At 37.6% G+C, this 14,866-nt stretch overlaps 1 protein-coding gene across 1 annotated transcript in view; it reads left to right on the top strand.

Annotated features, from left to right (window-relative positions):
- LOC133575988 (excitatory amino acid transporter 1-like) overlaps positions 1–5,861 on the top strand; it is a 54,312-nt gene extending 48,451 nt beyond the window's left edge. Inside the window, exons 9-10 of the mRNA XM_061928958.2 lie at positions 439–573; positions 4,545–5,861. Coding sequence (XP_061784942.1) covers positions 439–573; positions 4,545–4,749 — 340 coding nt within the window. The 3' untranslated portion in view covers positions 4,750–5,861. The remainder of the gene's footprint in view (positions 1–438; positions 574–4,544) is intronic.
- Positions 5,862–14,866: the final 9,005 nt, after the last annotated feature.

Raw genomic sequence — 14,866 nt, forward strand, 5'->3', positions numbered from 1 at the left:
AAAAGAGCCTAAATAAACGGAATGAATGGAATTACTGACCACATTTTAGCAACAAATGTCTATACTACTGTATATAAAGTCATTTTTCCATATGTCAGTACGATATTTCTCTTATACAACTAGTCAAAATGAGTATTGTACTGTACTGTATGCTTGTTATTGTAGTGTTTTATTACTTTAATTCAATTTTGTTTTAGTCATCTTTATTTTTGTCCTGTTTAGATTTAGATTCAACATTTTTATTTCATACAGCAACAGTGGAATTCCCCCTAATTGTCAATGAAGATTGTGTAGTTTAATCGAATGTACCTCATATTGTAGTGTTTGACGCTATATCCATCCCTGTGTCTGATTTGTGCCTCCCTTTCAGTTGAGGACAAATAGTCCAAAAGTCCATTAAAACCTCTCTTGGTTTTTTTTTGTGTATCCCCTGTGTAGTATCACAGCCACAGCAGCCAGCATTGGAGCGGCCGGAATCCCTCAGGCAGGACTGGTTACTATGGTGATAGTGCTAACGTCGGTAGGCCTGCCGACTGATGACATCACGCTCATCATTGCAGTGGATTGGTTCCTGTAAGTATTGTCTATGCCATGCCTAACTCGACCAAAAAAAGCTCTATTTATTTACATTAACAGCAAATAGGGTATTTTTTTTATATTTACCATTATAAGTACAATATACACAGTGGTACCGCGGTTTTAGTTAGGAATACGTTCCCAAAGGTCATACCAAAAGCAATTTTTCCCATAAGAAATATGGTAGATCTGACTAATCTGTTCCACACATCCAATAATTTGAACACAAAACAAATTTTGTAGAGAATAATTGTATTTGTATATGCAGAAAACAATGTGAAATTCCCATAAGAAATATTGTAGATCCAACTAATCTGTTCCAGACATCCAATAATATGAAAACAAAACACATTTTGTAGAGAATTGTATTTGTATATGCAGAAAACAATGTGAAATGCATATAAATGATGAACTAATAGATAAACAAACATTTAACATCACTTTAACCTTTATTGAAGACCGTTAACTAGGACGGTGGTAAGCAGAGTGGTAGGGAGAGTCACATGTACCTTCGTACTTTACTAGTTTTATCCCCCAGAATTGAATATTTCTCACCTTCTTTGTCATAGTGCTGGCACTCGTTAACACAAAACACACGGACAAGAGCTGTATGCTAACACAACATTGGTCAGATCTTCCAGAATTTCCAGAATTTCACAGGTCTTTCATGATTGTCGCGGCCTAAAATGCCTGAAAATGTTGGTGTTGTTTACTTGAGACATATTGCAATCGTAGTACTGTCTACACTTATCTTTTATGTTTGACTGCCATCTACTGGTCACACTTACCATTACACCATGTACCAAATAAAATAGCTTTGAGGTGAGTAAGCTCAACCAAACTTATTCCTTACATTAGGCGCACCGGGTTACAGTGTTGGTTAGTTACTGAAAACCAGTAACTAGTTACAGTTACTAGTTGCTTTATTTCAAAAGTAACTCAGTTACTAACTCAGTTGCTTACACCAAAAAGTAATGCGTTACTGTGAAAAGTAACTATTCAGTTACTCATATAAATATATATATATATATATATATCCATCCATCCATCCATTTTCTACCGCTTATTCCCTTCGGGGTCGTGGGGGGCGCTGGAGCCTATCTCAGCTACAATCGGGCGGAACCCTGGACAAGTCGCCACCTCATCGCAGGGCCAACACAGATAGACAGACAACATTCACACTCACATTCACACACTAGGGCCAATTTAGTGTTGCCAATCAACCTATCCCCAGGTGCATATATATATATATATATATATATATATATATATATATATATATATGTCTTAATAAGGTTATCCAAAAAATAGTGCTCGATACCGTAGTAGAGCGCAATATATGTATGTGTGGGGAAAAAAATCACAAGACTATTTCATCTCTACAGGCCTGTTTCATGAGGGGGTTCCCTCAATCATCAGGAGATTTGAATGGGAGCATTCACATACCATGGTTTATATAGGGCACAGAGTGGGTGGGTACAGGCTGGTGTAGGGGCGTGGTGATTGGCTCATGTGTTACCTAGGAGGTGTTTCCGTCTGTGGCGGCATGCTGATACAATTTCGCTGCGCTTGTTGAGGGATGACAGGTCTGGACGGTATATTATAAACAGTTTCTCTTTCAAGCATAGGTTGCATCTTTTATTACCACTATTGTAAGGTGTGCTGGATGCAAGAATTTGCCATGTTATTGAATATTCAACATTATTGTCTTTGAGGTCCCAAATGTGTTTGCTGAGTTCTGTGGTATTCCGCAGGTTTTGGTTCCTGAAAGAAGCCTTGTGATTGTTCCATCTGGTTTTAAACTCTCCCTCGGTTAATCCTACATATGTGTCGGATGTGTTAATGTCCTTGCGTGTTACCTTAGATTGGTAGACAACTGATGACAAACACTTTCCCAAAGGCAACAGCCTAAGAAAAGTATTCAACAAGAACAACATTAAATTGAGCTACAGCTGTATGAACAATATACGACAAATTATCTCAAACCACAACAAAACAATTGCAAATGAGCCGTCGGCCCCCAGACAGAGCGACCCCAAAACCAACAAAGGCTGCAACTGTCGCAAGAAACCTGATTGCCCTCTCAACGGGGGGTGCTTACAAACATCAGTTGTCTACCAATCTAAGGTAACACGCAAGGACATTAACACATCCGACACATATGTAGGATTAACCGAGGGAGAGTTTAAAACCAGATGGAACAATCACAAGGCTTCTTTCAGGAACCAAAACCTGCGGAATACCACAGAACTCAGCAAACACATTTGGGACCTCAAAGACAATAATGTTGAATATTCAATAACATGGCAAATTCTTGCATCCAGCACACCTTACAATAGTGGTAATAAAAGATGCAACCTATGCTTGAAAGAGAAACTGTTTATTATTTACCGTCCAGACCTGTCATCCCTCAACAAGCGCAGCGAAATTGTATCAGCATGCCGCCACAGACGGAAACACCTCCTAGGTAACACATGAGCCAATCACCACGCCCCTACACCAGCCTGTACCCACCCACTCTGTGCCCTATATAAACCATGGTATGTGAATGCTCCCATTAAAATCTCCTGATGATTGAGGGAACCCCCTCATGAAACAGGCCTGTAGAGATGAAATAGTCTTGTGATTTTTTTCCCACACATACATATATATATATATATATATATATATATATATATATATTATATATAGGCCTCCTTTAATGCCTTTTTAGCCTTCACTTCAGTACTGTTATTGCACTGGAGAATAATACAATCTGTTGATCAACTTGACATGCGTTTGCATCATTGAACTCTGCTAAGCAATGTGCTCTACATACAACACACAAAGACAAAGATATGTTTCAAAGGGCCAATTTGTTTCAGGCCAGAACAAATTGACAAAACTATTTTAAATAGCTGCAACATAACATACATAAGGCACAAACAGAATAACAACATAGCTGTAAACCAAGGAAGGCACACACTTCATACACAAAGCCTAACCAGGCGTTTTTTCTGAAATAAAATCATGTCTGAAGTCCAGAACATTATACACATTTCCCCAGTTTTAGTTTAGAGATAAGGAAAGATTGGCCTAGCCCACTAGCATCCCTCCTTATGTTTGTGAACTTTATAGTCTATACATTTAGAGTGATGTGATAATCAAACACTCTCGAAGTCTAGAATGAAAGAGCAACAGTATATAAGAGAATTGACAGAGTGTGTGTACCTTCAGATCGCAGTGCCTCGTTAAAATCCAGCCGCTGTTACTTAGGAGGTGAAATGTGTCTCTCTTTACTAGCTTCGTTGAAGCATGTTGGTTTTGTAGCTGTTTCAGCAGATTTGAATTGCTAGGCTAGGATCTTTGATCAAAGACAACTTACATTTAACTAAAATATTATTTTCTTTGTGATACACAAAAGAAAAGTAGTGAGAATATCTCCATGTTAAGAAACTCGACTTTGGCTCTGCCATGTCTTGTTAGTAAACACAGACACGCCCGCCCGCCCCACACCCACACACAGAGCAGCGCGCCTCTTCTCCGTCACCTTTTCTGCAGCTCTCCAATAAAACACACTCAGATCCTTTCAGTTTCTAGCCGATACTACATAAAAAATTGCGTAAAATAACGCAGTAACGCATCATGTAGTAACGGTAACTGAGTTACTGAATCTAAAAAAATAACGAGTTAGATTACTATTTACCGCCGAAAGTAACGGCGTTACAGTTAGTCCCAACACTGCCGGGTTATAAGGCGCACTGTCGAGTTTTGAGGGAAAAAAAAGGATTTTAAGTGCGCATTATAGTCTGGAAAATACGGTAATAGCGGTAAAGAGCAAACTGTTCTGTCAGCATTAATAACGCTGATGAGTTCATTGTAAACAACAGTACGAAGAGTGTAACACACTTTCACAACAACACCTGAGTAGTGTCATTTGAAAGCACATGCGGAGCTAGTCGCTGACCACTTCCTCTGCTCCCTCACAGGGACCGATTGCGCACCACCACTAACGTTCTGGGAGACTCCATTGGCGCGGGCATAGTGGAGCACCTGTCCCGCCACGAGCTGACACAAGACGAAGAGACGGGCAACTCCGTGCTGGAAGAAGCGGACAAGAAGCCCTACCAGCTCATCTGCCAGGAGCACGAGTACGAGAACGAGAGGCCCGTCGACAGCGAGACCAAAATGTAGAAGTTTTGGGAGCAAAGGGTGGAGACTTGTCGATATGAGCCAAGGACAGGACAGCGGAGATATGTGATGACGTTGGTACATACTGAATCTGTCACATGGCAGCTGTTTACTCGAGTCACGATTCCGTTGCGTTTTTCTTTTTCATTTTCCAAAGTCTACCAAATGAGACCATTTGCAAACTACTTTTTGACACTCTTCTGAGGTTTGGTACTTTATGTTGCATTTCTACCGCGCAGTCTTCCAAATGAGTATCGTTCATGGGAAAACAACGAAACACAATTGATTTTATCCAAGAGGATACAGCAAAAATAGAGACTGTGGAGAGTAACAGCATCCATGGCTAAGGCTAAACCAGGGGTCGGCAACCCAAAATGTTGAAAGAGCCATATAGGACCAAAAATACAAAAACAAATCTGTCTGGAGCCGCAAAAAAAAAATAAAAATTAAAAGCCATATTACATACAGATAGTGTGTCTTGAGATATAAATTGAATTAAGAGGACTTAAAGGAAACTAAATGACCTCAAATATAGCTACAAATGAAGCATAATGATGCAATATGTACATATAGCTAGCCTAAATAGCATGTTAGCATCGATTAGCTTGCAGTCATGCAGTGACCAAATATGTCTTGATTAGCACTCCACACAAGTCAATAACGTCAACAAAACTCACCTTTCATGCACGACGTTAAAAGTTTGGTGGACAAAATGAGACAGAAAAAGAAGTGGCATAAAACACGTCCTAGAAAGTCGGAGAAAGTCATACTTGCCAACCCTCCCGGATTTTCCGGGAGACTCCCGAAATTCAGCGCCTCTCCCGAAAACCTCCCGGGACAAATTTTCTCCCGAAAATCTCCCGAAATTCAGGCGGAGATGGAGGCCACGCCCCCTCCAGCTCCACGCGGACCTGAGTCCGCTTTCCCACAATATAAAGAACGTCTACAGTAAAGCAGTCCGTCTGCCGTAAACAGCAATATTGTGACACTCTTAAACAGGACAATACTGCCATCTAGTGCATTTGATGAAAACACTTTTGTGCGTGCCACACAGCAATGCATAATCAGAGAGGGTGTTCAGCATGGTTAGAAAAATAGAACAAGGATGGACAATTCAACCCTTAACTCAACAATGAGTAGATGAGTGTTATGTGTGTATATGTGTAAATAAATGAACACTGAAATTCAAGTATTTCTTTTATTTATATATATATATATATATATATATATATATATATATATATATATATATATATATATATATATATATATATATATATATATATATAGCTAGCTAGAATTCACTGAAAGTCAATTATTTCTTTTATATATATATATATATATATATATATATATATATATATATATATATATCCATCCATCTTCTACCGCTTATTCCCTTCGGGGTCGCGGGGATATATATATATATATATGAAATACTTGACTTGGTGAATTCTAGCTGTAAATATACTCCTCCCCTCTTAACCACGCCCCCAACCATGCCCCCCGCACCCACCCCCCAAACCCCACCTCCCGAAATTGGAGGTCTCAAGGTTGGCAAGTATGGAGAAAGTTATACATGTAAACAAACTACGGTGAGTTCAAGGACCGCCAAAATTAGTAGGACAATACGGCGCTCGCCAAATACTCGAATCAGTGAAGCATGTTTAATATAAACAGTGTGCTTTGTAACAATTAGGGAGGCTTGTGTCATGTTTGTCCTCCTACATAAACCATATTAAAACAAAAAATAAATGTTTTTCCCCTCATCTTTTTCCATTTTTCATACATTTTTTAAAAAGCTCCAGAGAGCCACTAGGGCTGCGCTAAAGCCGCGGGTTGCCGACCCCTGGGCTAAACTAACATTAGCACCTCCAAATGTTACATATCTGGTGGCCAGGTGGGAATAATACACCGTAATACTCAGCCATACATGCTTTTGCTTGTGGAAAAGTGGCAAAAAAAAGGCCTGCTAGTTAATGACATATACAAATGTGGGTACCAAACAGTACCGCATGGCGAAAATGTGGCTTTTCGACCCTCCTTTCAACTGTGATGACTCATTTCTCTCACTCAAGGCCAGTGTTGTTCGGAAGTCAAAACACTGCAGCACAGTTTCTCTGGCTTTTTTTTTTTAGATGCATTTTCACTTTTCGCTGAATTTGGCGACGAACCAATGTAGTGTTGGATATCGTGCACATTTTCTTTTGGGGGAACGGAAAAGGGCTACTACCTACTTTTAGAAGAAGACTTGACTATTTTCCGTAAATGGATTGAAACCGTGTTGCATATACAGTATGTTCTTTATTCACTGGCCAAACAAACTGGGGTTGGAACAACACAAGGTTCCTGCTGCTTGTGCACTCGTCGCAAAGAAAGACAGAAACTCAGCCAAATTTGAACTCCTACCAAATATTTTTTTGTATAACATTTTATACAGACCTACCACAAAAAGGTAAATTAATACTGTGCAGTTTGGAATGATGCATGCAGTCATCTGCATTAAATTTTCTGAATTAGAGATATTTTCATATTTTTAATGATTTTTATTGATCTTTAACATGCTGATAAAATTCACTGCCTATTCTTTTTAGTGAGCTGGAAATTTGTAGTCTTTCTTTCTTAAATTTGAACTTATATTGTAAAGCAAATGTAACATTCACATAGAAGTTTGTGTATATTGTTTATTCTGAATATAATTGGTGTGAATAGAGACATGTAGATAGACGTGTACATTAACTATAGAATTTTGGAAAAAAGGTTACTTACTGTTGTGTATTCCTATCGAATCCAATTACAAAATTTGATACACTTAAAAAAAAAATGAACAGCTTTTGTAAAGAACCAAATATGTTTTTCTTTATTAATGGAATAGTTTGTTTGTTTACAGTTGCTGCTGTCATGGAAACACAAACATATTTGTAGTAGTAAGTTGCATGACTTTTATAAAATAAAGAATTCCAAAAAATGTTGGGTTTTTTGAAATGACATACATTTACCACTTATTTGACACCCCTCAAAATGTCATTATGGAATTAGCCCTATAAGGTTTAGTATTAGACTGCTTTATTGAAAAACATAAATTATTAAATGAAATCAAATAGGTCTACGAGCTTGGCCATCATGAACATTATTGAAGAGATTACAACTGCAATTGATCAAAATAAATACACAATAGGAGTGTTCATTGATTTAAAGAAGGCATTTGACACTATAGATCAGTGGTTCTCAAATGGGGGTACGCGTACCCCTGGGGGTACTTGAAGGTATGCCAAGGGGTACGTGAGATTTTTTTTAAATATTCTAAAAATAGCAACAATTCAAAAATCCTTTATAAATATATTTATTGAATAATACTTCATCAAAATAAATTAAGTTCATGAATACAGATGGATCTCTATTACAATCCCCAAAGAGGGCACTTTAAGTTGATGATTACTTCTATGTGTAGAAATCTTTATTTATAATTGAATCACTTTTTTTCCCACAAGTTTTTAGTTATTTTTATATCTTTTTTTCCAAATAGTTCAAGAAAGACCACTACAAATGAGCAATATTTTGCACTGTCATACAATTTAATAAATCAGAAACTGATGAGATAGTGCTGTATTTTACTTCTTTATCTCTTTTTTTTTCAACCAAAAATGCTTTGTTCTGATTAGGGGGTACTTGAATTAAAACAATGTTCAAAAGGGGTACATCACTGAAAAAAGGTTGAGAACCACTGCTATAGATCATCAAATTCTAATTTCTAAATTATATACTTATGGAGTTTGAGGAGTTGCACTGGACTGGTTAACCAGTGTCGGAGGCAGATATTTACATATATCCGTATTTAAGTGTTACCTCTTTATTTTCATAATCATATTACAAAACAGCTAGTGTTTTTCTTCCAATTGTGGTCTTTTGGTTGTCTGCAAATACTGTGTGCTAACCTTGACTATGGAATGTAAGAAGGAGAGATACTCCTTCTCCTTATCTTTTCTTGTGTCCAGATGCGGAGGACAATGGGCATGTGTTTGGGCTGGAAAGACAAGACAACGAGGGTGAGAGGGAGAGAGACTTTATAGAAGAGAAGGTTTCCATATTTTAGATCAGACCATCTTAGCTGCACGATTGAATGTTCTATGCTGGACTGGTCTCATTATATTTACAAGGATTTGCAAATATATTACAAAATACCTATTCTGTCTCTGGTGGTTTTTCTACTCAGCTTTAAGTGTCGTAAAGAGCTTGGGAGCGACCAGAAACTTGAATTCCCTGGGAGGAACAACTGGTCCAAACGCAACACCAGCTATTTACAACAACGACAGCAATATGTTGAGATTGATGATCATAGGTCAGAATGTATGAATATTAAATGTGGAATTCCACAAGGTTCGATTTTAGGACCCAAACTTTTTATTTTATACATAAATGATATTTGTGAGGTTTCGAAAATTTTACAGTACGTATTATTCGCAGACGATACAAATGTATACTGTTCAGGAGATAACTTGAAAATCTTAGCCGATAATATTGAAGAGGAAATGGTTAAACTAAGATTGTGGTTTGATGTAAATAAATGATCTTTAAACTGGGAAAAGACTACATTTATGGTATTCAGTAATAAAAGAAAGATAGAAGTTAGTTTAACCATAAACAATGTGAAAATTGAAAAAGTGTCTGAAATCAGATTTCTTGGGGTCATCTTAGACCAGGGGTCGGCAACCCGCGGCTCTAGAGCCGCATGCGGCTCTTTAGCGCCGCCCTAGTGGCTCTCTGGAGCTTTTTAAAAAATGTATGAAAAATGGAAAAAGATGAGGGAAAAAAAATATTTTTGGTTTTAATATGGTTTCTGTAGGAGGACAAACATGACACAAACCTCCCTAATTGTTATAAAGTACACTGTTTATGTTAAACATGCTTCACTGATTCAAGTATTTGGCAAGCGCCGTTTTGTCCTACTAATTTTGGCGGTCCTTGAACTCACCTTAGTTTGTTTACATGTATAACTTTCTCCGACTTTCTAGGACATGTTTTATGCCACTTCTTTTTCTGTCTCATTTTGTCCACCAAACTTTTAAGGTTGTGCATGAAAGGTGAGTTTTGTTGATGTTACTGACTTGTTGGAGTGCCAATCGGGCATATTTGGTCACTGCATGACTGCAAGCTAATCGATGCTAACATGCTATTTAGGCTAGCTATATGTACATATTGCATCATTATGCCTCATTTGTGGGTATATTTGAGCTCATTTAGTTTCCTTTAAGTCCTCTTAATTCAATTGATATCTCATGACACACTATCTGTATGTAATATGGCTTTTAATTTTTTGCGGCTCCAGACAGATTAGTTTTTTGTATTTTTGGTCCAATATGGCTCTTTCAACATTTTGGGTTGCCGACCCCTGTCTTAGACCATGGGTGTCAAACTCTGGCCCCACTTGGCCCTTGAGGCGATATCAAATTAACACTAAAGCTGGCCCGCCGATTATATATTGGGTCGGTGCCGCAGTAACACCGCATTCACCGCTATTTCTAATACTTGCTAATTCTAATACTTGCCAACACTACCGGGAGTCTTCCAAACTTCAGCGCCCCTCCCGAAAATCATCAAGTCTGCTTTTCAGCCAGTCCAACGAGTGCTGGCTTAGTCACATAACATGTGCGGCTTCTGCACGCACACACAATTGAATGCAACGCATACTTCATCAACAGCGATACAGGTTACACTGAGGGTAGCCGAATAAAAAACTTTAACACTGTTAGAAATATACGCCACACTGTGAATCCACACCAAACAAGAATGACAAACATATTTTGGTAGAACATCCGCACCGTAACACAACATAAACACAACAGAACAAATACCCAGAACCCTTTGCAGCACTAACTCTTCCGGGATGCTACAAGGTGTGTGTGTGTGGGGGGGGAGGTTTGGTGGTAGCGGGGGCTGTATTTTGTAGCGAGATATAATGACTGATGAACACCTTTGTTCGATAATGAAGGTTGCCTCAGCTCAAAGCCTGAGCCCCGACATTAATGAACTAGCATCCAAGAAAGATGGCAGGTATCTGGCTTGGTCACATCAGATTAGATCAGTGTTTTGCAAACTGAGCAGTTTAAAGTCCTGAATGGTTGGTTTATTCATTATTTTATTTTCAAATTTATTAGCCTGTGGAAAAAGTTAATGTTGATATTTACCTCAGAAGGCTGCAAATAGAAAAGAGGCATTCAATTTTTATTTAAATTGTATTTGATATGCCATTGATATTTTTTAATTATTATTATTATTATTTGAAACTCGATTTTGCATGTCACTATAAAGTTATATAAGCCTTGCTTGTTCAACATTCAATGCAAAACTTGTTTGGGTCCCTATTAAAAGGTTAATTTGTTCAACCTTGGCCCGCGGCTTTGTTCAGTTTTACATTTTGGCCCACTCTGTATTTGAGTTTGACACCCCTGTCTTAGATGAAGAATTGACATGGAAAGCTCATATATTGCATGTGAAAAATAAGGTATCTAAAATCTTATTTATTTTGAACAAGGTTAAATACAGTTTCCCGTATAATACAATGAGAATGTTATATTGCTCAATTATTCTACCTTATTTCAATTATTGTGCAGAAATATGGGGAAATATCACCGCAACATAATGCCTTTATTTCTTTCACAGAAAAGAGTAATTTGTATCATTTTTACAGTAGGATATAGAGACCACACAAATCCACTCTTCATTAGGTCAGGATTATTAAAACTAAAAGACATTGTAGAATTGCATACTCTATTAGGGATGTTCAAAGCTAGGAATAAAGTTCTTCCGAAGGACTTACAAAAGTTATTTGTGTTCACGTCTGAAGATGAGGACCACAGAAGGCCGTATGATTTTAAACATCCTAGAGTGCGAACAAATTTGAAACAAATGCCCTTGTCTGTTGCTGGTGTGAAAACATGGAATTCTCTAAAAAGTTGGAAGAATATCTTTGAATTTAAAAAGAGTTACAAAAAGAGACAACTGGGATTATATCAAACTGATTTTTGATTTTGATTGGATGTGTCATTTTGAAAATGCTTAAATAAAAATTAAAAGTATGTTGGTATTGGGGTGTTGGTAGAGGGAACAGTTATAAAGTCATCTAAAATAATTTGTGTTAAAAAGGGGGCAGATAAATATAAGAATACTACTCTTCCATCTGCTCCTTTCTGATCATGGAAATGTATAAGAAACAAAAAAACAATGAAAGTGTCAACTGTATATGGCTTGTATATATGCATTTTCATGAAAGGAATAAAAAGAAATGATGATGAAAAATGATGAGTATTCTATACAATAAAAATAAATATATGCTGATTTTTCATTTAAATTATAATAAAAATATGCAGATACATTAGTTAATATTTACAAATATACTACATATTGTATTGGTATATTTGTATTTAAAATAAATATAATATATAAAACAACCTAAATAAACTAAATTAATAAAATCACCTGTTAAATGAATACTGAAACCAGTATAGTAATCATGCCTCACATGTTGGTTTTTCAGTTACTAGACTTAGACAAACTTTATTGATACACAAAGGAAATTGTTCAAATTGATCCACAAGGGAAATTGTTATCTATTATTATTATTCTTCATTAACAAAATAACATGCTATTTTTTATTTTAAAAACTAATTTGCAGATGTGATGGTCATTTATTATTTGTATTATACATTTACTACTTATTTGACACCCCTCAAAATCTCATTATGGAATTGGCCCTATAAGGTTTAATGCTGATTTTTCATTAAAGTTATAATAAAAATATGCAGATACATTAGTTAATATTTACACATCTCCTACATATTGTATTGGTATATTTGTATTTAAAATAAATATAATATATAAAACAACCCTAACCCTAACCAACCGTCTTTCTTTATGCCTAACCCTAACCCTAACCCCAACCACAACCCCAACCCTAGCCCTAACCAACTCTTTTTCTTTATGCCTAACCCTAACCCCAACCCCAACCCTAACCCTAACCCTAACCTTAACCCTAACCCCAACCCTAACCCTAACCCTAAAACAACCTAAATAAACTAAATTAATAAAATCACCTGTTAAATGAATACTGAAACCAAAATAGTAATCATGCCTCACATGTTGGTTTTTCAGTTACTAGACTCAGACAAAGTTTATTGATCCACAAGGGAAATTGTTATTTATTATTATTATTATTTATTACCAAAATAACATGCTATTTTTCATTTTAAAACAAATTTGCAGATGTGATGATCATTTATTATTTGTTTTATACATTTTAGAGATTATTTTTAATATTGTGATGATAAAAAATATTAGTTATCAGTTCTCAAGTATTTCCTGTCCCATCCCCCAAGGGACATAATTTTGTTCACGCTCACCTGAAGTGATTTTTTATTAATGTATCTGTCTGTATGTGTCAAGATATATGCTATATACCAGAGGTGCCCATTACGTCGATCCAAGCTACCGGTTGATCACCAGCCAGGCATTAAAAAAACAGTCCTAAAAATTAGCGATCATCAATCTTCCCGATGACGTCACTTGATTGTCTTGTGAGATGACGCAGGGTTCTGCAAAGTCAGTATTAGGAAATAAACGACTGTCAGGAAGGCGAGAAACACTTTTTATTTCAACAGACTCTTGCGCCATACATGCCATCAAAAGCCTAAAGACCGGCCGCACAGTTCCTGTCTTCACAATAAAAGTGTTGCTTTATTTATCCTGCCTGCGCTAACAAAATAAGAGTCTCATAAAGCTAGCAAGCTACGGAGTTTGCCGTCAATGTCATTTTTGTGAAGTGTTTAAGAAACGAGTATGGAAGCTGGACAAATACGATGGCAAAAACCAACCACTTTCATTTGGTATTGGACAATCAATCAATCAATCAATCAATGTTTATTTATATAGCCCTAAATCACAAGTGTCTCAAAGGGCTGCACAAGCCACAACGACATCCTCGGTACAAAGTCCACATAAGGGCAAGGAAAAACTCACCCCAGTGGGATGTCGATGTGAATGACTATGAGAAACCTTGGAGAGGACCGCATATGTGGGTAACCCCCCCCCCCCCCCCCCCCCTCTAGGGAGACCGAATGCAATGGATGTCGAGTGGGTCTAACATAATATTGTGAGAGAACAGTCCATAGTGGATCCAGCATAACCGTAAGAGTCCAGTCCACAGTGGGGTCAGGAAACCATCCCGAGCGGAGACGGGTAAGCAGCGCAGAGATGTTCCCAACCGATACACAGGCGAGCGGTCCACTCCGGGTCCCGACCCCGGACAGCCAGCACCCCATCCATGGCCACCGGACCTGAGTGTCTCCCCCTCCACAAGGGATAGGGGGGAGCAGAGGAGAGAAGAAAAGAAACGGCAGATCAACTGGTCTAAAAAGGGGGTCTATTCAAAGGCTAGAGTATACAAATGAGTTTTAAGATGGGACTTAAATGTTTCTACTGAGGTAGCATCTCTAACGGTTACCGGGAGGGCATGCCATAGTACTGGAGCCCGAATAGAAAACGCTCTATAGCCCGCAGACTTTTTTTGGGCTCTGGGAATCACTAATAAGCCAGAGTTCTTTGAACGCAGATTTCTTGCCGGGACATATGGTACAATACAATCAGCAACATAGGATGGAGCTAGACCGTGTAGTATTTTATACGTAAGTAGGAAAACCTTAAAGTCACATCTTAAGTGCACAGGAAGCCAGTGCAGGTGAGCCAGTATAGGCGTAATATGATCAAACTTTCTTGTTCTTGTCAAAAGTCTAGCAGCCGCATTTTGTACCAACTGTAATCTTTTAATGCTAGACATAGGGAGACCCGAAAATAATACGTTACAGTAGTCGAGACGAGACGTAACGAACGCATGAATAATGATCTCAGCGTCGCTAGTGGACAAAATGGAACGAATTTTAGCAATATTACGGAGATGAAAGAAAGCCGTTTTAGTAACACTCTTAATGTGTGACTCAAACGAGAGAGTTGGGTGGAAGATAATACCCAGATTCTTTGCCGAGTCGCTTTGTGTAATTGTTTGGTTGTCAAATGTTAAGGTGGTATTATTAAATAAATGTCGGTGATTAGCAGGACCGATAATCAGCAT

The sequence above is a fragment of the Nerophis lumbriciformis genome, linkage group LG33 (genome assembly GCF_033978685.3).
Source record: "Nerophis lumbriciformis linkage group LG33, RoL_Nlum_v2.1, whole genome shotgun sequence".
NCBI lineage: Eukaryota > Metazoa > Chordata > Actinopteri > Syngnathiformes > Syngnathidae > Nerophis > Nerophis lumbriciformis.